General features: G+C 39.0%; 1 protein-coding gene across 1 annotated transcript in view; it reads left to right on the top strand.

Annotated features, from left to right (window-relative positions):
- The window catches only part of calcr (calcitonin receptor), a 56,880-nt gene extending 29,239 nt beyond the window's left edge, over positions 1 to 27,641 (top strand). The window contains exons 2-16 of the mRNA XM_036566440.1: positions 8,082 to 8,147; positions 11,795 to 11,957; positions 12,540 to 12,647; positions 14,438 to 14,541; positions 14,747 to 14,909; positions 15,084 to 15,194; positions 15,420 to 15,532; positions 15,944 to 16,035; positions 19,191 to 19,317; positions 22,575 to 22,728; positions 23,661 to 23,721; positions 23,817 to 23,883; positions 24,290 to 24,508; positions 24,609 to 24,650; positions 27,369 to 27,641. Of these exons, the coding sequence (XP_036422333.1) occupies positions 8,103 to 8,147; positions 11,795 to 11,957; positions 12,540 to 12,647; positions 14,438 to 14,541; positions 14,747 to 14,909; positions 15,084 to 15,194; positions 15,420 to 15,532; positions 15,944 to 16,035; positions 19,191 to 19,317; positions 22,575 to 22,728; positions 23,661 to 23,721; positions 23,817 to 23,883; positions 24,290 to 24,508; positions 24,609 to 24,650; positions 27,369 to 27,590 (1,791 nt within the window). The 5' untranslated portion in view covers positions 8,082 to 8,102 and the 3' untranslated portion in view covers positions 27,591 to 27,641. The remainder of the gene's footprint in view (positions 1 to 8,081; positions 8,148 to 11,794; positions 11,958 to 12,539; positions 12,648 to 14,437; positions 14,542 to 14,746; positions 14,910 to 15,083; positions 15,195 to 15,419; positions 15,533 to 15,943; positions 16,036 to 19,190; positions 19,318 to 22,574; positions 22,729 to 23,660; positions 23,722 to 23,816; positions 23,884 to 24,289; positions 24,509 to 24,608; positions 24,651 to 27,368) is intronic.
- The last annotated feature ends 211 nt before the right edge of the window (positions 27,642 to 27,852 follow it).

The following is a 27,852-nucleotide window of genomic DNA, read 5'->3' as shown; positions in this document are numbered from 1 at the left end:
TAGCAAATCGCAGCTGCACCACGTAGAAAGCTCTGCAGTGAGAGGGTTGATGTTAAGCTCATTTTTATACTCTTTTCATAGAAATTTAGTGAAAAAAAGTTTTACATAATTTATACATTTATCACATTTAGTATCAGCTCTTCATGAACTGTTCTCGAGTTGAAAGATATGAGGTGAAAAAGACGAGGCAGTAACGTTGGCTGAGGTAACAGACCATTAGTTTTTGTCTGTCTATCTAAAAGGCTTTACTGTCTTTCTCTGTGTAAATTTCAAGCCACATGTGATCTACTGTGGCTTTTTGTGGTCTCATTCTGGGTTTAATTTAAAGCAATACTGGCAAAATAAAGCCGCACTGCAGCGCTCAGAGAAACTGAGCAGAGCTCAGAGTTGCAGAGCACCGGCACATGTTGATGCCGAATGTCGACACTGGTCTGTGCAGTTTGCAGTTTGGAGTTTGTGGACATGGTGGGTTGCGGCACATCCAGTGTGCAGTAGCCTTAAGTGTAAAAATAATTTATATTGATAGAGATATGAAGTTAAAAGACTCTTGTCTAGCAATAATTGTGAAAAAAGTGCAGACATAAACCTCACAAAAATATGCTGTGAAAACTATATGCATCAATACATCGGTCACCTCAGAGTCACACTTTCCACTGGGGGACCCCGAAGACCTCAACCACAATTTGAACCCTGGTCACAGTGCGGTCTTCTGGTCATATTGTAATATTGTCAGTACTAAAAGCTAAAAGAATACTGATGAACTGCATGTTTCATTATAAAGGAAGCATAATTAGTTCTTTTTAATTGAATTAAGTGCAGCAAAGTCGAAAATGTTGAATAAAAATCACTGAACTCATAGTTTTTGGCACTACTGGTACATTCTGTCAACTCATCAAATCTCACATATCATGTATCAGGGCATCGCTAGCCCAGTTTTACGCGGGCTTAAGACCCTAAACGTTATTTAGCCCCTCTTCTCAAACAAATGTGCATGACTAGTTCAGATCATCTGTAGTTTATTCTCATTCATCCCGTGACCTAATGCAGCACTGCCTCTGCTGTGCTACTGGAGATTTACTAATGTAACATGAAAAGTGGAACCCCTGGCTTGGCCAATTACATCAGACCTTGTAAGCTGTAAACCAGTCATATCAGACCTCATAAATTGTAAGCCAATCATATCAGACCTGGGGAGGGTCTCTGGTTTCGCTTGCTCTGTAACATAATGTAAGTTGGCAACTGCTGAAGTTGAGACAAGATTTTGGCTAAAAGCTCACAAAAAACAGACGTTATTCAAAATCTGTAGTAGGCAAAGTGAAAACGTAAGTAGTTACAGATTGAAGATTCGGGGTAAATTATGGTCAGCATTGCTGGCTATCAAGTTTTTGCTTTGTTGCTTTTAGCAAGGTTAGCTAACTTTGGGTTTATGTGAGGCAGAGAAAAGGAGTTGACAAGCCAACTAGTGTAGGAATTCGAAGAAACTTCATACTGAGAGTGTGAGAGTGTGAATGAGCAACAGAGTTAGACATAACATTATTAACAGTTCTTCATAATTTTTGTTTTTATATTATTGTGATACCAGTATTTGCCAGATGTTGTTGCTTACAGTAAGTTAGTGTCAGTGAAAAGGTCATATAGTGTTAATCATAATGCAATTTTATATCCCTCAAATCCTAGACCTGTAGATGAACATTGAGGTGACAGCTCCACCAAAGGCCTATCAGAGGAGAGTTTTACCAGTTAAAACAAAAAAAAGTAAATAAAATAAATGCTAGATCTCTCATTATTTCCTTGAGTTGAATAAATAAATGTATTACTAAACACAGGAAGAGAGGGAGAGAAAGAAGCTGAAGGAGACTGACAGGACTGAAGGAGCAGATCTGATGGAGGTTAGTGATCAAGAAGAAATCGAGGGAGATTTCAGTTAAAATTAATAACGAATTTAATTGAACTTAACTGAGAAAAATATTTGCCACTGTAACCATGAAATTCTTCTAGCTTATTAAATATGCCTACAGAGCAAAAAGCTCTTTCTGATTGCACCGAGACTGAACTGTTCTATATTCTGTGTATATGAATAATGTATTTAGGACCTTGCAGCTTGTCTAAGAGTAAGGAGATAGCATTGCTTGACTTCAGTACCTTTGTTTAGTTTGTGCCTGTTGTGAGGGGATGAATACAGTGTTTAAGTCATACTAGCTCTGCAAATTACAAACTATAAAGAGATACACCTACTGTGTGCCAAATGGGCCAAATAGACATTTTTGATATATTCTCTGGCTGTTGCTACTCTAAAAGTTCATGATGAACAGACCTGTTGGGGCCATTGAAAAAATTCTCCTGTGGGTCCATGCCCCCAGACCCCCAAATAAAGGCTTAGCTCCCTTATTCCCAAACCTCTAGTGACACCTCTGTGAAAATGTCTTTAAGTATAATGCTAGATTTTTGCCATATACAACCTTAGGGCAGCGGGCATTTTCAAAAGGTGCAAGAAAATAAAACAGAAGAGAATGGAGTTGAAGCGACAATGTGCTGGATAAAATAGTTAGTAAACTTAGTGAAGCATAAAGAAATCCTGCTTGGCTCAGTGGCACAGATTAGATAGCACGCTGCCTTTGTTTACAGTTTCAGCACAGAGCACTGACCTGTAGAAGATGCATCACAGGTAACATCTCCCCAATAGCGCTTTACTGTTTGTGCTTTTTGCTTTGCTGCGTCCCAGGCATTCTATCACTGTTGACTGTAATGGCTCGCAATTCACTTACGCCACATTTTCGTAAATGGAAGATGATATCAATACACGCTGCACTGTCATTTCTCTTCCCCAAAAGACTTTCTCTGTAATGAAAAGAAGCAGGAATTCTCTAACGAGGCCCCATCCTGAGCTGCCAGGTAAGACAGAAGAACTGGAGCAAGAGCGAACCCAAAGACTCAGAGGAAATTCAAACAGCCTGAGGGGAGCCTTCCCCACTGCCTTTCATCTTTGTGTTTCAGTTTGTTGGGCAAGTGTCTTTATGCTAGACCTGTCTCTGGTGCCAGATCCACTGTGTTGAACAAGCTTAAACAACACTGAAAGCACTACATGACATGCAGTAATACACAGAGCCAGACTTGACCACAATTTATGTTAACAATAATTAATAATCTTCTTAGACATGCATATCATTGAGTGGACTCAGGAACACAAGAGCCTACAGACGGCACTTTTTAAAAATACAGCATTGTAGCGTGGCAGGATAGAGCCAGTGAAGGGCTTGGGATCACCATAAATAAAGGCTAGTAGTGAGTCACTGCTAGAGGACCACACCTGGCTGTGTTACTGAAAAGCTTTAAGGCACATCATTTTTCTCATCATGAACTACTGGTCCTGGTCCAAACAGGCTTTCTAATGAATTCAGTTATTACTGCGTTTTAGATGTGATGCTCCAGGTGTAACTATTAACAATGTGTCATATTGACTTTTAGCCACTTTTTGTGTTTTGGGAGGATCAGATAACTATCTGATTGTTAAAAAGCCAAGAGTAAACGCAACCAGGATGTTTTGGAAAAAGATTGCTGTGAGATTGCTCAGATACTTTAGGAGGCAGTTTGAGACACACTGGAGACGAAGCAGTGCCAGATCTAAATGTGTCTCTTTCTTCTAGCCGCATACGTAATCTGTACTCCTCCCGAAGGAAACTGTCTCATCAGTGAAAATCATGGATGGAAAATACTTGTACTTTTACTCAATTACATTTCCAAGAGAAAAAACATCACCGCTCATCCTCACATTTTCTCTTGTTACAAATCTGAGAGATTTTCCCACTAGAGATGGCACAATACCGATTTCCACTTATATTGAAATACTGAATATTGAAACTGATCTGATATTTTTATATAAAACTACTAAGCTTTAAAGTGAGTTATTTTTCACTGAAGATTATCTAAAAGCAGGCTACCAGGCTGCAGCACCGTACTAGGCCACAGGAAGAAACACACAGCTAACATCACATCACACAGTGTGAGAGTGTGCTATTTCAGGACGGATTTGTTACATGATCAGACCAGATTCATTCTTTGTCTGATCCAGCTTTTTCTGCTGACATTGATCCAATAATAATACTCAATACTGATATGACATCTTTAATTCCCAGTTTTTTTTATTAATACAGCCAATCAAATTCCTGTCAGTCTATGATATTGCTTTGATACACAACCATGCTAATTTGTGTGAAGTCTAGTACCACTGATCAGTCATTGCACCGCTCACTACCAGACAAATAAAAGTTTTGTAATTTATTTGTTAAAATATTTACTTTATACTTTTATACACTCAAGTACTGACAATACACACAATGTGATCTGAAAAGCTTATTTTTTATCAGTATAATAAATTTAACATGCTAATGATAAAATATTGTCATTACCCAACTCTACTTCAGTATGTTTGAATGTTGATATTTTTTATACTTTGACTGAAGCATATTTTTGGCTCTATACTTCACTTATAATTGAGTAAGATTTTGACATTTTAAGATCTTGAGTATAATTTCTCTCTACTGTTTCCACCTCTGAAGGAACAGATGAAAAAAGCAGCATACACTAGCTCCTGTCATCCTTTATACTGCAAGTGTAGCAGTAGTTTAAAAATGTATAAATGCAAAAATTGAATACATTTTCTGACACATCTGAGGATATTCGGAAGAGAATCCTTTTGACTTGTGTGTAACACAGGAAAAAGCAACCCTGATGCAAATTGTAAGTCTAACAGAAATGCACTTATGTGGCCAGGTGTGAGTCCTGAACCAGCTTCAAAATGATTACTTTATAAAACCTGGAAAATCTTTTTTATTCTAAGAAATTTGGACATTTCTTTTGGCTCACTCATGTACTGTAAACAGGGCAGCTTGCTTTTTCATATAGTTTTACAAATTAAAATAATAAAAACCACTAAGTTTTGATATGGCAGCGATGAAATGGAATGCACATAAATCCTGTCTGGACATTATGCAGATATCAGATTCAAGAAATGACCAGTGTAAATAGGCTTAGTGATGGCTGCAACCAGAATTCATTTTTCTGGGGCCACAATCTCACATTAATCCTCCTTCGCTGTGAACATTACTTCAGTTAATGGACAGAAGTGTGGTGGAGCTGAATAGCAGCACAGGCATCCATCTTCAGCCGCCATTTCCTCTCTGTTGGCACAGCTCCAAGCAACTGTGTGTAGGCATTTGAAACATGACTGCGTGCCACTCGGAGAAGCAGTGTTTCATGTGCCAGGGCTACTTTCCCTGCTTTTCCAGTGCCACTGTCCATGCCATCTGGCAAGACTGAGGCTGGCAGCAGAGATGGCCATGCTGAGCAGGGCTGTGTTCTGTCCTCCTGCTTTTTTCTCCTTGGCCAGCCAGGCAGCCTGTGCTCTATGTCATATAAAGTGATGGAAATGGCACAGCTCCCAGCGCCTTTTTTTAATCCCACAACCTTTCAGGTCCTGACACCTCAGACCCTGCTGGCACCTGCTGTGTAAATTCACTCTGTGCTTCGCTGTTAATTTGCGACAAAAAACAACTTCGCTGCCAGGAGGATAGAGACGTCATCAGAGGTGCTGTATGCGCTGAACTGCTCTTTAAAAACTGTGTTACCGTCAGAATTAAAGGCAGGTTTTGTCTTGTCTCTGTTTGCCAGCGCTGCATCTCAAGAGTCCGGAGTCAAGAAGAATTTGTCATTCCATCCAAATATAACTGTACAGTGGAATTAAACAATGTTCAGCCAGTGTCTCAGTGCCACAAGACAAATTCAGTGTTTATAGACACTCCATCCATATGTACACAGAGTGCCTGATATTTACTGGATGTGAAGATGGCCACGACTATTGGGATTTTGCTAGTTGCTTGCTGATTGGCTATCTGCACATCCTTTCCGCACAATTGCCCGCTCAGAGCACTGCTGGATTAAAAAAACTTTGCATGTTTAAAAGGTATTCAAAAGTTCTTATTGAAGAATTTAAGTAGCTACTAATGAGAAATACATGCTTTCTTACACATACCGTTTGTTCCATGCGGATGTGTTTTTGTTGCAGCTCCTTTCTTAAAAGTCACCTATCCCTACACATCCCACAAGAACAATGGTTTGTGGTTGGTTATTTTTATTTTGCATGTCAGTCAAATTATCCTTTCCACTCAGAGAAGGCAGTTCTCAGCCACATTAAGTCACAAAACACACCTGACACTCTGATGATAAGCAGAAGTCTAGCTTGCAAGAGTGTTTACTAGACCACACAGTACAAGTGACCAAGACATGGAATACACAGTGCAAGAGACAGTGCCTGTTTCAGCAGGACAACACAGCAGCTGAGATGATGCAGAGTGAAAGGACAGTCCAGATTGACTACACAGTTAGTCAACTGAGTTCAGTACAGTGTACTCATCTGCAATATAATACTACACAATAGGAATGAGACAGTATAAAAACTTCAGTAACCCTTTACTTGAACCCCGCTATATAACTTTGGCATAACCATGCCATAAACATGTCATAACAGATGGTGCATGTTGTCATGAGTTGCCATTAGATGTTATATCCAGTGATATAAAAGTTTTATGTTTCTATTACTTTTTATTATCATTACATACAAGGTGCGAAATATGGTGGGTCATGGGGGCCCAGGATCCCTAATTATCCTCTCGGACCCCCTAAATGTCTCAAAATCTAAATTCTAGGGGGTCCCGGAAAATAAGTTTATTATGACATTATGCTTTCTGCTAGGGAAAACTAAACACTCAAATACAAATTCAGGGAAAGGTCATTGTTTAGCTGCTTCAGTCCTTAATTTTCTTAACTAACTAGAGATGCAGCACTGATTTCCAAATCAGAACTTGATTAGTAAACAAACGTTTTGTTGCCATTGAAGCTAGCATTAGTGCCGTTGGCAAGTGAGTTACTCTAAGCACTAGAGTAGCCAGCCAACATGGGACCCCCTGTATACCAGGGGGTATTTCACACTGATTATATAATGTTTGACATTATATAATCTCTAGAGACTAGAGAACATTTAGCATGTGACATAAGCTCTCACAACATCAAACATTATGACATCTGTCAAGACAATTTCCAGTATTAGTAACATGATATTGTTAACTTTGTTAGCTATTTTACTGAACAAAATCTTTCATGACAACTCATGACAGCTTATGTCATGCTTATGGCATGCTTATGTCAATGTTATGTAGCAGGGTTCAAATAAATTCCTATCATGAAACTGTGACCAGCATTAGCACAGTTTTCAGTATTATGACAGTATCGTTAAATTACATTGTACAGATCGAAAAGCACAAAAACTATATGTGAAGTTATATGTATATGTATATCTATATATCTGTGTAACTGTATGATACTGATAGTATACGAGTGTCTGACTCTTGATTAACACAGAAGCCATTTTTTGGAATAGTAGGCTATACTTATTAGTTGATACTACTAAAATTGGTATAGGTGCTACACCAACACGGGTATACTTGTATAAAAAATATACTGTCCAGCACTGCATTGTGCCATATTTTCTCATTCTCAGCTCAGTCAACAGAGTGAACAGGATGTCAGAGGTCTACCATATCAACACATGATAGAGTGAATCCAGAGGCACAGTTTTGCTGGAGTGCGTGTCCATCAGCAGTACAGCCTGCTGGGGTTGAGGTGTTGAGAGCAAACAGGCGCAGAGGGAGTCTGGTTACACACAAGAGTAATTGGCTCACAAAAAGTGGATTTACAGGGTGTGAGTAAAGGGACCAATGGGAAATGGCAATTTCACAGGCAGCCAGCGGCCTGAGAAAGCCCAGCTTACTCCATGCTGGTAACACCATGACGAACAATCATTAACAATCGCATTATTTTATTAGTTTTTTTTTCTCTCACTACTCCCTCTCTTTAAATGCCGTACTGTATACAGTCAGCGTTGGAATCTCTTTGGCACAAAAGTGAAGCTTAAACATGTCAACTGTCTTATATAAGCCTGGATCTAGCATCTGTCACACACCTCTTTGGGCTATTTTAAGATTGTTTACAGTCCCGGCCTTTTCACTATCCTCCTTTTGTGTTTTCAGATAAAGACTGCATCTGAGAGCATGGCTTGGCAAGGCATCCCCTGGCTTCTGATGTCGTTTATGTTGGTGAGTATGGAAAGTTTTGCCTTGTCTTCATTGTTCTGTCAAGAAAACATGCATTCATTTTGTTCACTCGCTGTTAAATTACCACTCGGTAGATTCTTGTACTACATGGAAACAGTGCATGTTGTCAGTGTGACCTTTAGCTTATTCACACAGCTATAAAATACCACTGGAGCCTAACTTTTAGCAAGCACTTGTATTTCATTGTCTGTAGATTTTGAAGCTGAAGTTCACATTAAATCTCAAACCCTGTAAATTCTGTCCTGCTGAATTTTCTCACTCCATTTTTCATGCTTAAAATCAATGAGTAGAAAGAGATTAATTTGATGTAGTTCAGTAATCCGCTACACACTAATTGCTTCAGTTTGTTCAGTTTGGCAATTAAAAAAGGAGGTGACCCAAAAAGGGGAGAAAAGAAAAACAAAAAAGAAAAACCCCTTTAGCTACAAATCGATTGGCCCGCTGCTCAGCCTTGATGCTGATGTAGGCAGGTTTTGCAAAGACCATGGAAAGTAGGCATGTAAAGCCCTCCACATACAATGAGCTCTCTTACAGTGTGACATCCTAGCAGCATACAGTGTGCTGCCAGCAAGGCAAACAATCAGCCAAAATGTCAAGAGCTTTTCCTCGTCCTCGTCTCCTCTTTCAGTGGGCGCTGTTCAGCATGCTCTTTTATTAGCCTTTGTTTTTCTGAGACTGGTGAGATATGCATACTGAGCTGTTAGTTACTGTTTACCTATCTATCTGTCTGTCTGTCTGTCTCTATGTCTATCTGTCTGTCTGTCTATCTGTTGGTTTGTCTGTCTGTCTGTCTATGCAATTATCTATGGATCTATGTATCTATCTATACAGAAATTCTCTGTATAGATCTATTCATCTTATCTCTCTTATTTGCCCATTGAACTATCTATATAGAATCTCTATTTATATATCTATCTATATATATATCTGTCTCTATCTATCTGTCTGTCTCTCTGTCTCCAGCATGTAATTTAGTCTCTGTCTCTCTCCTCTATTCAGAATTGAAACTACTTTAATGTGGCTGCAAATAAACCTTTGTTTAATGTTAATGGGTTCACAGAACAGTCTGTCAATAGTTCATCTAATTATACATTACAGCACATCATTAATTGAACTAGAAGTGCTCAGTGACACTAAATGTAAACGTTAAACCATGCAGAAGTCAGTTTTCAGAGTGTTGTCAGAACACAGGAACTGCAGAACTACAGCGTTAAAAACAATTGCAGCACTTTACTGAAGGGTACACGAAACCTAATGAGCCCTTCATGACCACTGACATAAACCTATATAAACAATTATAAACACTGATCCCAAAACACATCATTCGTCATAAAGGTTGCAAGTGTTTAACTTCTGCTTCAAAATTAAGTAAATCAACCAATTTTATTCAACAAAGCCATCAAAATAAAATGCCCCATTATTAGTGTTTAAGCCAAGAACAGCGTCAATATGACAGTTTTCAATGAAAGTTCATTTATCTTAAAAAATAAATGTTAAAAAAAATGTATTATGTATAAGGTACAAAATCAGTTGTCATTTCAGGTAACACTTTATTTGTAGTGGTCTTTTGTAGATGATTAATAAACTCTTAACGGATCAATAACACATCAACAACATATCAGTGAAGAAGCTGCTGAATACACTGAAGTAAATGTCTTGTAGATGTACAGTGGATACATTACATTAAGTAGATGTGTTGTTAATATGTTACTTCCATTATGTAAAACCTAACCTTACCCAACCTTCCCCAGAACCTAACCCTAACCCTGGCCCTAATCCTAACCCTAACCTTAAGCTCAACCCAAAATCTAGTCCTAACCTTCATATGTTTTTCACGTTACTGAGAGTCTGTTGAGTGTGTGTTTCATCTAAAAGGACCACTGAAAATAAAGTGTCACCTTATTGAAATTGAATTCTGAAGAATTCTTTCAAATTCTTATTTGAAAGTCTGATCTGCTGCTATAAATATTTTAGCACATCATTATGAATGGAATGATATCTAAGCAGAAAGAGGAAAGACTCTAAATGATCATGTAGTATCATATAGTAAATATGTGTTGCAATGACAGTGCAATATCATTTGTGTGGGTGATGTTATGGAAAAGGTCTCCAAAATACATTAATATTATTAATATAACCAATGCAGTTTTTTCAATAATGATCTTGCGAAAAATGATCTCATGTAATTTCAAGCAGCGGAGAGGATATCCCAGTGTGTAATAGGCCAGATGCAATACACAAATTACTGTGTGGCTTATCCATGTTAATGATTGGATGAACATAATTAGCATTTATTATACTACTTTTCACTTGTTCTCCAAGAGATTTCAAAGAGCCTGAGCCACTAAAATCTGCACAGAGCTTAACACTGCACCATCAAGAGTGCTTGTGTTTTTTACACCGCTGTGTTGGTTTATATTTTGCCATTACCTTACACACATCACTTTTCAAACAGCTGTCCAAATGCTGGCAAGTTCAGAAACCTCACTTGATGAAAACGTCTGGCATTTTAGGTGTTACTTTTGGCAGTTTCATCACTACATTTAGTGACCTTGGAGCTGTTAGTGGGCATGCAGGTAGCAGGCTATAACTTTAAGTGTTCAAAACAAAGAATTATCTGATGAAGGGTTCAGTTGAACTCTGAATAATGGCTTCCTATGGGGTGACTTAACTGCCAGGTAAAATACATTATGAAAATGATTTTTGCCCACAGTAGCAGAAAACGTAAGGTAAGCCGGCTGGACTCTTTCATTTCTGTGCATTCTTTCTGCGGACTCTCGAACAATGCTGTGGAAAACGTGCCGCAGTTGCGATGCGATTAAGTATATGACATTCAGTTTGCAGAGAGGGGAAGGCTTTCTGAGCTGACGTGGGTGGTGGCCTGGTGGTCGTATGTATGACGTCATTTACTTCAATGTTTGGAGTGACATCATATGTACGGCTGCTAAACTGCTACATGGGACATCAAAAACCTCTCAGATGTTTCAGTTTTACATGCATGTTCTAAGGCGTCAGGTAAGAATGACTGCACTCGAGCAGCCTCGCTTCCTCTTGCAACAGACGAGTCTTCCAGACATTAATGTTGAATTCATTAGACGATAAAGGAGGAGAACAGCGAGATGCTTTTGAATTACCTCTTGGCTCTCTGTAGAATTCTAAGTGTGATGACTCATGCCAGTGACACAGTGGCTACAGATGCCATTTGAATCTTGATTTATCATTGTGGAAAGAGCATTATCTGCCTGCTTTAGAAAAGCCTGGGCTGGATTTGGAGCCACTCTACAGCACACAATGCTGATATGAGCCGAGCGCTCTCACCGCATTCTTATCTCCACAATCACGCTTTGCCATCTTTTGCAGCATCTGAAGTGCCTTTGAAGTGTGAAATTACTTACAAACAGAAATTGTAGATTCATGGTTTAAAAGTCTTCCCTTATTTGACTCTTAGCATTCACAGAACTTATTGTGAAGCGGTGTAATTTGTGGTTATACTAAAGCTTATCACTAGATTATTTTCACTGTGCATGCCGGGTTCAGAATATGCGTTATCAGTAATATCTGCTATAGGCAAAAGTGACTACGCCACTTCAACAGCCATACTTAATTCTTAAGTGCACCTCTTTTTGCAGAGCGTAACTACTGCGGGTGCAGGAGATCCTAAAGCTGAGCCGACGACAGACTTCTCTCTTGCTCCTGCTATGGGGGTGATGGAGGGGGAGAGACAGATCATGACCGAGTCTCAGTATAAATGCCTGGAGTTGTTGAGCAGAGACGGGCAGCGCAATAAAACAGGTAGAAGAAAAGACGTTGATTCTCTTAAATTAACCTCAAATTGAATGGCAGCTGGTGGTGCTGTTATCTGGTGATGATTTTGTCAAGTGTCAAACTCGTGCTCTCTGAGCTGTCAGTGATGGCACTGCGCAAACTAATGAGCTGCTGACGACTGAATCTGACACCTAAACCTTTATTTAGCTGTAAATGAGAGTCTGCTTTTCAAGTTAGGCAGATGAGCTGCAGCGTGTACTTGCTTCTTATTGAACCTTTTAGGGAAGTCAATATTGATCCTAACTGTAATATACTAATTATTTTGATTTAAATGGACTGATGTGAACAAAAACAGCCATCCATACCACAAAAATTTTACAATATTTTGGAAAAAGATTAATGAAAAAAAGGAAAGATGTTAAAAAGATGTGACTGAAAAATATATAAACACAATATGGCAAAATTGCATGACCAGTAGGATTAAAGTATGCAGAATCATCATTCAAGTCAAACTAATCATTGCTGATTCGAGAGGGTACATTTTACTTTTAACGTCACTCAAGCAGTCGTGATGGCCCTCAGACCTTATCTACTTTGGTGCTTTGCTAGATTCCCACTGCAGCAGGTTCTGGGACGGCTGGCTGTGTTGGGATGAAACTCCCGCTGGGACGTACGTTTCTCAGAGCTGTCCTGACTTCCCCACTTTCGACACCTCAGGTGAGGCTCACAAAGCTATCAACACACCATCTGGATCCTCTGTCAGTATCAAAGCGCTTGACCCTTCAGATCATTACCACCAGAGACCACCTTAGACAGACGTTTTATCTGTGGTGTGTTCTCAATCAGCTTGTGATATAACATCAGACGCTGTGAGAGAGTTCTAGTCCAGGGCAGGCTGCTGAAGTCCAATATAACAAAAAAGAAGACTTTTTTTCAAGGTCTCTGGGAAAGCCTGTCTGGGCTTTATTTGGAAAAATGAAAACAATTTATTAGCTGTTAGGGGAAAGCAGAGAGCAGTGCGAGAACATCTTGAGCTCTCCTCACATCAAATGACAAAACATTATAAAAAATAAAATAAATAAACCTGAAGGAAAATTGAGTTATTCTTCATTTTCTTGGAAATTCACTGAATCTCACTTTGAGGGGGTGTTGTTGTGCATTGATTTGGGTAAGTACTGAATACCTTTACCATTAAATGAATACTCTTTTGTTTTTCAGTCTTATCTCTATATTCTGAATCTGTACTATTCTTCACCACTGACAATAATTTTGAATAATTTTCTCTGTACTTACACTAAAATTTGGAGCCAATATTTTCAATAATATAAAAACAATTTGCTTGCAAATGAATGTATGAAATTAATGTGCAGTGAATGAACGTATAAATAATTAATGCATATTTAGAATGCATTATTGTACTGATTAAATCTAAAGCCCAAGAGGTTGACACAAAATTGTAAATAAATACATTATAATTACATTAACATACATTAATAAATATATTAATTAACTTGAAATACTGAATAGAACCAGTAAAATACCTTTTGGTATCTAGTTTATGACATTTAAATCTACACTGTGTAAGTTATTACAAAGATTTTTGTGACAAGTGATTACAAACTTTTGAACGATAATGTACAAAAATACAGAAAACCAGTTAAAATCATAGAGTCGCTTTGTGAATAAACATTTGAAAGACATGACTGTGCAAATTCAAAACTATAGTCATTACACTTTACAATATACGGCTTAGGATATACAGACATGAGACACTGTCTTATCAAAGCTGTTCTTTTGAACTATCAAACACTAGAGCAACACCAATAAAACACAATTCCAGTTATATTTGTGTTCCTGAAGGTTTTCAGGTATCCACTGGTAAAATACTGAATGAGTCTTACAGATCTACAGCTGAATTTACAAACTCCTTTTACTCAAGCATTCTCAAAAATAAATGTTTACTGATGGAACTGAATAAGTGCCTGCTGGCTTCTATTACTATAACTCTACTTTAGATCAGTTAATTCCCTGTTATTTCCTAAGTGGAAGAAAATGTGTTATCGTAAGAGGTAATGGACCATATTCTACAGATGTAGCAGATCAATCCTGGAGTGTTCCTTTACTACAAACAGTGATTTTAGATACAGCATGTAATGGTCTGGTATCTTAGTGCTGGTACCTTGGAGTTTGAGGACACCACACTTGCACCTCTGCTTATTACGTACAGAATCTAAAATCAGTGTTCATGTTCATGTTGTTGACACTTACGTTTTCTTGTGTGAATGAAGTGACAGTAAAATCAATGCACACTGGAAGACTGAACAGAAGGTTGTTAAAGTGATTACATATTGCCTCAATCTTCTGTTCAAACATAGTCCAGAACACAGCTATTTACTTTGACAGTCATTCTGTGTACTAATGCACTGATTGATCCCAAGGCACAGCACTGGAGTCACTACAACATGCCAGTTTGAGTGATTGCAATGTAATCTGTTCCCTTCACACAGAAAAAATAACCAAATATTGTGATGAATCTGGTAATTGGGCACACAGTGTCTCTGTTAATAACACCTGGTCCAACTGTCTCAGACCATCTAAGGACAAATCAAAGGTAATATTTTATTTTATTTGCATCTTTTAATTGATTGCATTGCTTGTTAAAGTCTAGCAGTGCTAGTTTTTGTAAAGTACATGCCTTTTTAATAAAAAAAAAAAATATTTCAATGTAATGGACACTTGATTCTCAAAGAGTTTGGCTGTAAAGTGACTTGGTCAATCTGTTCTACTCTGTTTCTAATGGCTCTACTGTACCTCAGAAGGGCTCAGCTCATGGTGTCTTGGATGCAGAGGCAGATTCCACAGTGGAGACTCTGGTTAGTCCTGTGGTCACTCAAAAAGCGGAGGAGAGGAAGAAAATCATTGACGGCCAATATAAATGCTTTGAGAAAATGAACAGGGACCTGCCATATAACAGATCAGGTAGAGATGAGCTTTGATTTTGAACAACAGCAAAATTCAACATACAACTCATATTCCTCTGGAATAAAATGTGCTAATATTAAATCCATACTTTTGAAATCCATAGCTAGCACAATCCTGAATATGAACTAGATCTACTTTTTAATTCTAAACACTTTTCTCTTTGACCTGTAGGTCCATACTGTAACAGGACATGGGATGGCTGGCTGTGTTGGGACGACACACCTGCAGGAACATACACGTCTCAAAACTGCCCCAACTACTTCCCTGACTTTGACCCCACAGGTAAGAGCAAGATAAATCAAGATGTTGCTGTTAGAATTTACACTATTTCCATGGGCCTATGATGCCTGTAGTTTAACAAGATGTGACAAGCTAAATATTACAATATCTCTTGGTGATTGTTGTCAAGTCTTTTTCTACTCAAGAAAGCTGAAAGCTTCCTTGAGAAATTATTCTTCCTCCAAACCTGCACAAAATTGGAACACATTATGTCTCTCCTTGTATTAGAAAAAGCCACAAAGTACTGCGATGAGACTGGAAACTGGTTCCGACACCCCGAGACAAACAGGACCTGGTCCAACTACACCCTCTGCATTGCCTACACTAAAGACAAGTTAAAGGTGAGACTTCATAGCATCATTCTTAAATGTCCACACCTCTAAGGAAGACTGAAATGCACATCTGAAAAGCTAGGAAACTTCAAAAATGAAGCTTGAACAATTTACTTTGAGACCAGATGGAAGCAAACACATTTGGTTACATTTGTATTCTATTAATAGAATGTGCAGGGCTTTGAGAAGAAGAAGGGTGGGGAGGGTGACTGGTTCAAATAAGTACAGAGTCAGAGTTTGAGATTTCATCCACTTTGGCATTGTACTTCTTGCTCAATGTTGTGTTTGGAAAATTATGAGTACTTTCTCTTTTTAAGTCAATATATACACTGAACAGTCCAGAAAAATCTTAGAACATTCCACTAATAGGCCAATCGCATCTGGTGAACAGAATGTGTAGTGTTATGTGTATTCTTGCAGATGGCGTACATTCTGTACTACATGGCCATTGTTGGTCACGCTTTGTCCATTGCATCCCTCCTCATCTCTTTGGCCATATTCTTTTATTTCAGGTAAGTTTATGTGCTCCTTTTTGAACATTTCTGTTGTAAACTGAGGTCTGACTGATAATGTTGTAAAGTCAGAGGAAATTCAATGACTTATACAGTCATTTCTCCAAAACACTGTCTTTAGTTGCTTACTCTTTATTCCAGCAGAGTCAGAAGAAGTGTAGAAGTGGTTTCTATTCTAAAGCAGCCGGGGTTTTGTCAGAGGTGTTAATGGTGATGAGGGGGTGAAGCGGGTTTCATTGTTGGCATCTGATATTTATTTAACTGATGAGCGCTTGCTCAGACTGCTCAGAGTAATTTACCGGGGGACTGTCGCTAACTCCATTCATCACTAGAGCCCATTCAAAGTGAATTGAAAAGATGGATATGTGTTTGCTGTGAAGTGCCACTGGCACTGTGAACCTATGGAAATACAATCAGTGCACAGCAGTTTAATGTGTTTAGTTCTAAATAATGTATAATAGCCGTTTGGATGAAGTGATTATCTGAATATAGCCCGTTTCTCATTTTTCATACTTTGTTTTACCCAAAGGCTAAGCCTCCTCAGTAATGCTTTTATGCAAAGTAAAGTTTAGTTACAGAAACCACATTTTGGATTGCGTGATGTTTTGGAGGAGTGCCTGTAATAAACATTTGTGAAAACAGTTGTAAATAAGCCCTAAAAGCTTATACTGCAGTTTGCAAGATTAAAAGTTCCATAGTTCTTTACAACTCATTTGGCTCTACGTCTGAAAGCCTGTTGTCTCGATTTCAGGCTTTATTGCCTGCTAATTCTTCATGTCCATTAGTTTGGCTGACCAGGTCCAGGGTTGTAAGCCAAATGACAGCTAAAAGTGTTTGACAGGTTTGTGACAGTGCCATTTCATGCTGACTTGGTTTGCCTTTTAACTATGGTAAGTATTCACTGAAGCAAACTCAATTTCATGGGTGGATTCACACAGGTGTAACACAGAGAGAGCTACATATACTGATTGCAGCATGTGACCACCATCAGTCACCTATGTTTACGATTCTCACCATGTAGCCAAACAGCTGTATTGTTTCATTCAGCATCATGCACTATTTGTTTGATTCCTTTTAAGAGCTGGTTTTTATCGAGTTAATCGAGGATTGTGGCTGGATTTCAGTTTCAGAGGGCTTAGTGAGAGTTGCAAACATCAAACACATGAAAGCTAATGAGGGTCATGATAATGGCCCTGCTGTGTTTACTCAGGCAAGACGACGGTGGCATTAATATTATATATTTACATTCAAATTATTTACATTCACTAAGCCAATTATGTTTTCATTGCTATTATCATTGCTATTGCCAGTTTTTCAATACACCTCGTCCTCTTTTGAAAGCATTTTTGATAGCATGAGCATTTATTCTGTATTCTAATTTGTTTGCATACAACGTTTCATCACTGAATGAAGCAGCATACAATGAAAAACTGACAATAGGATGCAATGAGAATGCATCTTTTAAAAACATGGAACAAACATTGAAATGGCTGAAAGCAATTTGGATGCATCTGTCTGTAGCTGCATCCTGCATGTGGTAAAGTTGTGATTGTGCTCTGACATATTTACAGTCGTAATTCGGTAGCGCAGCCCACATGCTGCAGTGATGATAGTGGTATGAGGAGTGATTGTGGAACTGTAGGAGGGGGGAAGAACTCAGGGAACTTGGGCTATAGTTCTAGGTGGTAGATGCTTTTCACTAGACCCCCCTTCACAACGAAGAATGGAATGGGGAGTTGGGAATATACAGCAGGAAGTTAGATAGTTTTGAATTTCAGATTTGGTCTTTTTCCCAAACTGTAGCTATTGCATAACTCCATTTAAACACCACATGCAGGGCTTAGTGGGCAAAAAAGCCCACACACTTTATTACCCCATAAATTTCATTAGTACAACCTGTACATGCACATAGCTGTACAGTATTACATGTATTTATTTAGCAGACGCTGTTATCCAAAGGGATGATAGGGAAGGGAAGACACTGTAGTCAATGTACAGTTTTGTGATACACTATTTTCAGATTGTTTTGGAAGTTTTAAAATTGTAGAAATCACAAAAAAGGACTGAAATGGCAACTTCATGTATGGTCTCAAAATGAACCACTGGAAGTTTATGGTTTTAGAGGGGCACCTTTAAGGGTGTGACATGTATTGTTTGATCGCCATAAACCTTGAGATCTTAATGTTATCTTATTGCATCCAGATGTGGTGTTTACAGAGGAATTTGATGCTGTATAGCAGCACAAGATTTTTCATTTATGCTCTTCTCTAAACAGCAGCAGAAAAGACTGGTTAGAAATGTGTGAGGCAGATTGGAAAATGAGTGCTGTTTTCCCTCAGGTCTTGCCAGTCTTCCGAGAACAGTATCACAGAAGGCAGCTGATCTCAGTGGCTTTTTGGACCCATTAGGCTGAGGTCATGTGAATGGCATGACTTTTTAAATGTGGAGAATTTGTCACATCTTTGAAATATTTTAGCCATGAAGTATTTTTGGTGTCTTGGTGAAATTTATAGAGACAACTGTTATCGAACAGACCACTGTCTGTGTAGACCACAAAAGTTGTTGCAGATGTCTTACAATTACATTACTGTGTTTTTCATTGCCCTGCTAATTGCAGAACAGCAAGGTTAATCTCTGAACAACAAGTGGCATTTCTTTTAAGCTGAAAAGAAAAACAGCTTAAGCATCAAACCTGTTTAAGCTTGTATTCAGGTTGCACAAAAAAGGGACAGGCACTATCTGGTAAACACATTATGTTAATAGAAGCCAGGATACTCCTTCCAGTGGATTGCTTCTTATTTTTCTGTTTACTTCATCAAAGCCTTAATGCCTTGTTTGCAGAATGAAATGTGGACATATTGCAGATCAATTTTTTATTCCAGAATTTTAAATGTATTTTTCATCTGTGAATATTCAGCGTTTGACAGAAGACACTGGCCCAGTGTATCCCAGTGTATATGGTGCTACTGTATTAGGTAAATAATAATGTGATGTGAAAAGGCACCAAAATGTGAAACATTAAAATGCATAGCTACACTGCACTGTGGCCTGGGATGTCTGTGTTTTATGTGCATGTGCAGTACTTCTATGAGTTTCCCTTTGCTTTAACAGATGATCAGTTGAGCCCATTGTTGTCTATGGCTGTCTCTTCCCAGGAGTCTAAGCTGCCAAAGGATCACCTTGCACAAGAATCTTTTCTGCTCCTATGTGCTCAACTCAGCCTTCACGATTATCAACCTCATATTTGTGGTCAACAACCCCAAAGTGGTGGAGAGGAACCCGGTAATATGCTCTTATATGACACTAGCACTTAGACCTTAAAAAAAGAGCCAAATTAAAGGTTCTTTAAGTGTGCCATAGAAGAACCCATTTTGGCTTCCTAAATAAGTGTTTTTTGCCATGACCCAAATTGGCTATTGTTTATCCAAAATATGCCAAAACTGCAACAGCAAAACCATTGAATACTTATTCAAAAATACTTCTTAAAAAAAAGTAAATATTTGCTTTAACTAGACACCACATATCTTTTTTTTGTGTAACTGCTGACCCATAGATTGTTGTTGGAGGAAAGGGCTCAGAACGCACACTATGCTGCAGTGCACGCTGGGGACTGTAGTGCATCACAGGGTGAAACAGGCTAATAAGAATAGATAATTACCATAATTTTGAAGGCCGATTAGGACTGTGTCCTGGGCATGACTTGGTCTGCAGGCCTTGTGTTTGACACAGAATTTAAAGGTTCTTTCACATTTTGTGGGGGTTCTCTAAAGAAGCATCCACTGAAAGGTTCTGTAAGGAACCAAAGTGGTTCTTCTGTGGCAACTTGCAAAGAACTCTTTTTGGCACCTTTATTTTTAACCTCTTTCTGCAGGTCCCCAGTGGCCATTCCACTGGCAGAATGGAAATTGACTTGTATATTTATTATTAATATAATTAAACAAAATGTTTTTTGTAACGCTGATGTGAGATTAACTGGGACACTGTTGGCTCCTTGTGTGTGAAATGTTATGACTCTATGTTGAGCTGCTAGTGAGCAATGAGGGGCAAGAACCCCCTGCTTTGAAAACAATTGATACTTTTCCACAAAGAAGGCCTTGCTGAGATAAAAAGGACACCACAGCTGCAGCTTGTTAGATGTCAAAACCAATTGTCTTAATAAAAAATGACCTTTTATAAATGTCGACATGCTTTTTCACCTACAAAGATGAAAATCCAAATCTCCTTTGGTTTTGTAAATCAAACACATTATTACCTAAATATATTCCAACAATGATATTGAAGAAAAAAGTGCATAGTGCAGAGGAAACTCCAGGTAGAAATGTTATGTTGAAATGTTATGCATGTTATGGCTACTGTGAAAAGGCCTTAAAAGTGCATTATGTATAGGCTGTAAAATAGCACATAAAAATAATGAATTCATATATATACAATACCATTTATTCTGCTTCTTTCTTGTTAAACTTGCAGTTAAAAACCTCAAATATTACAGTATTTTGGACTTTGGTTGAGTAAACGTCAGCTGTTTGAACTTGGTATGTGTTCTGTTTTTTCATCTCAAGCTCTGTACCAAGGAACACATAAATCTGCCTGTGTGGAATCTAACTGATCTAGGGGTTTGTTTGGTGTTCACAAACAGAACAGTGTTCATTTAGGAGACAATTCTTTTTGCGCACACCATGAGAACCATACTGAGAGGCCTTTCAAGGAAACTGTCAACTTTGTACTAGTGAATACAGCATGTGATGCAGGCGTGGGCAGGCTGTGCGTATGGCTGCTCTCTGAGGAAAAGTGAAATATCATTATGAGCTGAAAAAATAAGAGTAAAATGAGCTGTAGCTTTGGATTAGAAGACAGGTTGGCGTAAGGTCTAATCTACGAAAACCATTGTATAAATAAAATGGAGCATAGAATTGGGGCAGTGCTGAGGCCAGATGCTAAAATCGGCCTGGTCTGGATTTAATCTCCCATCTCTGCCGTTTTCCTCTGCTCCCTCTACTCATACTGTCACGTCCTGTCTGAGAAAAAGTCTTCACATTCAATCCATCTGGCTAATTCCACAGCCAGCTTTCACTCCTGTCTACCCTCTGCCTTCATCCAGCTGACAGGGCAGAATGACAGCCCTCACCTCCAATCAAAACAGATCTGTCTCAGCATGACTGCTGCTGTTGAGCCTCTCCTTTGCTTGTTTTGGTCTTGTTTTTAACAAATGGAGGAGTGAAAAAGATGAGGAAGATGTACAGCAAGGGTGAGCCCTGGGATGGTCCTTGCTTTAGTGATGGTTGAATAGAGATCAGCTTTGGCTTCAAAAGCTTTTCACCACTTAGGTTAGAAGCTAGAGTCCAGTTAGATGTGTGTGTTGCTTCTGTTTGCTGAGAGATGGCTGTTGAGCAATGTGGTACGTTTGTACGTATCTTGGTAAAACATGCTCATTCCATTGGGAGGCAGCTGCGTTCTTTATTTTTAATTTATGGCATCCTTGTTCAGTCACAAGAACAAACCCCCTTTGCTTTTCGATCCAACTGTAGCAGGTCCAACTTCAGCGATCAGAGGAAAGTACATTTCCAGCTTTTAGGTCATATGTAGGAGGTGAGGAGCATAATCAGACCAACTCAGACTCCCAAGTTTTTTTCCAAACCCTGCATAATCAACTTTCATTAATGTGACAAGAACCACAAGAAGTAGGTCACAATACACTTATACATTGTACTGTACTGCACTATCTACTTAAAAGAAGGAGGTTCATGAGATTTGCAGTTGTGCTTCTAGGTGTGAGAAAGCAGCAGGCAGAAGGGCATAACACTGTGGACATATGGCAAAATGATTTTTGGGATGATTGACAGGTTTTTGGGGTGTGTGATCCAAGGCTCAACGGCTTGAGTCTGAAAGTTTTGCCAGAATCCACTAATTAAATCTACACACGTTCTCACGGAGGAACGTGATGGCCCAGGAACTCTGGGTCGAAGGAACCTCTGAGCCATGGACCATTTTGTTTGTCAATTTAAATGAGTGCACGAAATCCCTATAGGGCACAAAAATACAGAGAATACCTAATGAGCAAGGAGTGTTTTATTTAACAAATTGCAAATTTTAATTTCCGTTCTAGCAAGTTTCCCCTTCTATCATACAACAGAACCTGCAAACACTACCTGCACTTCTAAAGCAGGTTTGACTCAAATGGAAATTAAAATGGCAGAAAATAAATAGAAAATGGATTTAGGGAAAGATTGCGTAAATGCATGCTTATCCTCAAGAGGAGAAAGTTTGGCAGCAGTTAGCAACGCAAGTACCCGCATGAATGTCATCCAGCTGGCGTATTCTGTTAGTCTGTTTTCAGAAGACAGACAGGTTCTATGAAGGTAACACACTTTGATGTACAAACAGATCAAAATAGTAACTGAAGCCTGTCAAAGACATTCTGCAAAAGGACATAACTCAGCAGGAGCCAACATGCCCAAAACAAACCTCCGTATACTACAGAGGAACTGAAGACTGAGATCTGCTGGGAATGTAGGGTCACTTTCCTCTTTCTGTTGTTGTAGGTTGGCTGCAAGGTGCTGCACTTCTTCCACATGTACATGCTGGGCTGTAACTATTTCTGGATGCTGTGTGAGGGGATCTATCTGCACACTCTCATCGTGGTGGCTGTGTTTGCTGAGGAGCAGCACCTTCACTGGTATTACCTGTTGGGCTGGGGTGAGTTTAAGAACTGCTGTAGCTTTCCCACTGCTGTTAAATTTTAGACCACCTATGCTTGCTCATGTCTTAGTCTTACTGCGCTGATAGTTGACAGTGATCCAGTGTTTTTGTAGGACATTGTGACTATATGTGACACTGAAAGTGCCACTAAAAGATCTTTCGTTGTCAAGTTTAAGCATTCTTTGCTGAGGTTTTCTCTTTATTTTGTGAAAGACTTCAGAAAGAACTTCCAAATCACTGATAAATCAGCTAATCCACTGACAGACCACCATTTGCATTTGTAGTTTTGACATCACTGAAGGTCAGGCTTAATTCGTCACCCTGGTTCTCTGACGCTGTCCACACTGACAGCTTTATTATGACGACTTGCCTGAGATATGGCCTGGGCTGTCTCTATTCTGCAGCTCTGAGTGCGAGAGAAGCTGAGAGGTTGTGGCAGCACTGATAAGTGGACAATATAAGCTTGAATGGTGAACAATTATTAAAGATAGTGCGATAACCTTGGACAGTATCTGTCACAGTTCCCCAAAGGGATAGGTGACAGCTCTGGACCATCTGCAGCCAATCTGCCGGCAGGCTTCATTGCCTTTTAAACTGACCTGAGGAGACTGATTGGCCTCTGCTCATTCTAACATAAAAATCTCAATATAAATGCTATTCCACTGTTTATGGATGAGGAGATTCCACTGAGCTTGCAGTGAGGGATGTTACTAGCAAGTGCGATTACGTTTAACCGAGTAGCTTTTGTTGGAGCTTGTAATTCTGTCCTTTCAGTGTCCTCTATTAATCATATGATAATCATCAGTAGTGTAGAGTGTAAGAATATGTATTGTAGAGTTATGAAACTATACAGATTAATCATACTGAGAACTACTGTTCTATTTTTGTGTTTTGTAGAAAGATAGTCAATATTTATGTATTTTTTTAAGGATTTCCTCTGGTGCCTGCCTCCATCCATGCTGTGGCAAGGAAGAAGTACTTTGATGACAAGTGAGTAATGTCCCTGTCCTTCTGCTATAAACCCTGAAGAGACACTGGCATCAGCGGTCAGGGCTCACATCAGCTTTATTGTTTTTTTCTGCTAGCTGCTGGATGAGTGTGGAGACCCATCTGCTGTATGTGGTTCACGGCCCCATCGTGGCAGCTTTATTAGTGAGTCCTCACCTAAGACTGCCACAGACACTAACACCTGGTGTACTTACATTTGTATATTAGTAGAGAACCTTTTGATAATCAGTATTCTGCAGATGAACTGATTCATTTTTGAGAAATGTTCTGTAACATTACTGATCATTACTGATATGTTCCCCTTAGTGTAAATGGCTAATTTTCTGCTAAACGTACTGGATCCTCAAATTTCATAAATTAGTGTTTTTTCATTAAAATTTCATTATAATTTTAATCACTGCCTTCAGGAGTTATTATTCACAGTTGATGAAGATTTATTACAACTATTCTGTGTGAAATTAAAATCTAAACAGAGCATGTTAGATCCCCATTCACTGTGTCAGCGATATTCTATTCATCAGTGAATACTCATTAATATTCTTTCTCGTAGGTGAATCTGTTCTTTCTGCTGAACATTGTGCGGGTTTTGGTGACTAAGCTGAGGGACACCCACCGGGCGGAGTCCAACATGTATATGAAAGCAGTGCGAGCCACCCTCATTCTCGTGCCCTTATTAGGCATCCAGTTTGTCATTTTTCCCTGGAGGCCAGAAAACCGTTTAGCTGGGGAAATATATGACTATATAATGCACATATTACTGCATTACCAGGTAAATAATATGTTTGCCTGGATTTTACTTATTGAATAGCCAAGATTTTTAAATAATGACAGCATTAATTATTTTTTTGTCATTCATTTTCATTTTCAAGGGCTTGCTGGTGGCAACAATATTCTGCTTTTTCAATGGAGAGGTAAGAACTGGAAACACAGCACAAAAACAAAACACTGGACATCACAGTCCTAGTTAAAGATGCTATTTATAGATGAGCCTGGCAGGTTGACTGAAAATGCTTTTTCGATGCTGATAACAAAGGAATGTATTCCTGTGCTTTGTCTGTGACAGCAGAATGGTAAGTTCACTATAACTTGATTCTGAAATTATCAAATGGCCTCAATTTGCAAAATGTCAGGAAAACTTTTACAAGTGTAGCTGTCTATTTTCCAAATGGATTCTCTTTAGACAGTATCTGTTTTGTAAATATTAAAGAAACTATAATAATAATAAAGTCATAAGATCTGTAAAAATTAAACTTGGATTTGAATAGAAAATAAAATAAGTCCTCATTATTAAAAAATGAATGCTAATGAATGCCATCCCTTGTTATTCTGCAAGTAGCATCAAGAGTTCCATATATATATATATATATATATATATATATATATATATATATATAAATCAGAAGCTAGACGGATTCTCTGGTCTTGTGGAGAAACGTGCGCAGCCTAGCGTCTTCCATTTATTTCCAAAGCTTTGCACGCCACAACAGTCTCACTAAACTTTACAAACGGCGAATATCTTCTGAAGCCTTGATCCTGAAAATCCCTACAGCTCCCACCAGGTTTTCTAAATAAGATTTTGCAACAACATTTCCGCTCTGCAGTCACATTGACAAAGCCATACGATTCTGGACCTTTGAACCTTTCAGCATCCTGCTTGTAGTGGAATGATATGAAAGCTGCTGCTGTTATTATTGCAGAATCCCACTGGCTATACTAACTAAAGTAAAGTAAACAAACAGATATACTTTGTAGGATAAAGCAGATAGAGCTATAAAATGTGAAAATAATGGCTGACAAATTAGGCAAACCCCATGCTTTCGAGGAAGAATCCCATTGCCATGGTAAGTAGATGGTCTGATGTTTACTAAATGCAGCGGGTCATTGCTGGCGGCGTATTGCCTGGCCAGTCAAGCGTTTACTCAGTTTCTGGGTGAATACCTGGCCATCCTGTTTAATTGACAAACCGATTCATACATGCTTGAGATCACTTTTTTCCCAGTGATTAGTCGTGACAGAATGCAAGTAAAGAGGGTTTATTTCAGTCTATTTTAGCGACAGGTTAAAAACAACTGTGGGGCATTTCAGGTGAGGTGAACACAGTTGGAAAATTTCTGTCACTATTTTGTGCCCCTGCTGTGAAATTGTCACAACTGCTCATGCACACACAAGCACATAACAGCATAGGAAGACTTTCAAAAACTAGGAGAACCACATAAATCGTTTGTGCACAAGCGTGTACCATTAGTACTTGCAAAATGATCCACTGACTTTCACCAGGGTTGCGATTACCTCATAGAAAGTGTGCTCATTTGACGGGGCATTAACCAGGCGCCTTCATTCAAAGCAAGACACATGCTTTTTGCTCAGCAAGGTGAAAGGTTGCGTGAGGAGAGCACTGAATCCTGCCATGTGTCGCCTGGCCCGTCAAAAGAAATTCCCCAGACTCTAAATTTACACATGACGAAACAAGGACAATGCAGATAGCCCTACAAATACAACAGTTACATGTGAATACTCAGTATGTGGTTCCTGGCATGGATAAGAATGCAGCAAATTAGCAGCCCTCATCAGGCTCTGGATAAGTCATGTTTTATACATGGAGAATTATTTCTGGGCCTGGAAAATGGGTCAATTATTAGCTCATGCATGAGCAGCCAACTCTCATCAGCATCAGTGCAAGCTTGTAAACTATTTGGATGTGTCCTAAAGACAGATCTTGTTTCGAGCTGAGAAAAGGTGCACTGACACATGATAATGGAGGCTTTGTGGAGATGTTTGTTTGCCTCGGCCTAATGATTTGTCCTGTACCCTTTCGTGGGACGTGTCCACCCGTTTCCTCAGTCTCTCGCTAAATCTGTGGCTGATCCCATAACCTCCTTTATTTTGCACTAAAAATATGCAGAGCAACAATTATCATTTCATAATCTGTTGTTCTCCCCTTAGCAGATAATTTGATTTAGTGCAGCAAAGACATGAGCATGAGAAAACAACACGTTCAATCCTTTTTGGGGCACTGCTATGGGGTTTAATGTGTGTCTGCAGTGAATTGTAACTAGGTACTGTTAAACACTTTGTAAAGGATGCCAAACTTTTTCCATGTGTGCCACACAGATTTATAAATGGTAACACCAAGGAAGGATTCTTCTGGCCATTATCACTGGTTAACCCTTGCAAATTTAGAGTTATTACTGTCATTTTGACTTACATTGCATAGTTATTTAAGTGTGATTACATAATTATTTGCATAGCTAGTAACATAAGGAATTACATTTACAGTCAGGTTACATTCATTCATTTTTAATTTGTTTTGACATCTAAAAAAATACAAACAGGCCAAAACTGTGAAGGATAGTGTATTCCGCTAACTTTTAGTCACAATTCATATCACAATAAAATATCTCCTATTTACAAATAGAATTGTGGGATCAATAAAAAATTCAAAATCCACAGTTTTGACAGAATTTCTCTGCTTTGTTCAGTAAAATACAAGTGACAATTAATCTAAAGTTAAAACATGCTTTTATTATTGCGAGCAATAACTGTGACATCTAAAGGTTAAGATGTGTGCAGTTGAATCTTTGCTGCCTCTAAGTGAACCCTAGCAAAATGCCACCTGTGTCCTCCTGCAGGTTCAGGCCACTCTGAAGAGGCAGTGGATGCAGTATAAGGTGCAGTGGGGTCAGCGGCGTCGTGAGCATTGTTCCATGCGTTCCACCTCATACACCACCACCTCCATCACAGAGGTGCCTGCCTTCATGTTCCATCACGACTGCAACAGCGAACACTTGAATGGTAGGCATGCAGACGACTCTGAGCTTGTGGCACTCAAGGCCAGGGAGACCTACGCCTGAGGCACCAAACATCAGAGATACGCTTGTGAGTGCCATAAGAGAGAAGAGATGAGAAGAAAAGGAGACAGAGGAAACTGGAGAATCCATTACTAGGCGATCACAAAGATAAAAGTCCTTGCAGGTTCTCCAGTCTCCGATAATGCATACAGGTCGACAGTATGACACCCAGTTCCTGCGTGTTGGCGGCAGTATCTCTGCTGAGACATGTCCTGAGGTATATCACTGTTGTTTTTTTCTTTCCTCTACAGTTCTGCTGCTCCTG

The sequence above is a fragment of the Colossoma macropomum genome, unplaced genomic scaffold, assembly GCF_904425465.1.
Source record: "Colossoma macropomum unplaced genomic scaffold, Colossoma_macropomum, whole genome shotgun sequence".
NCBI lineage: Eukaryota > Metazoa > Chordata > Actinopteri > Characiformes > Serrasalmidae > Colossoma > Colossoma macropomum.
The sequence above is the reverse complement of the archived record's forward strand: the minus strand, read 5'-3'. Positions and strand labels throughout refer to the sequence as shown.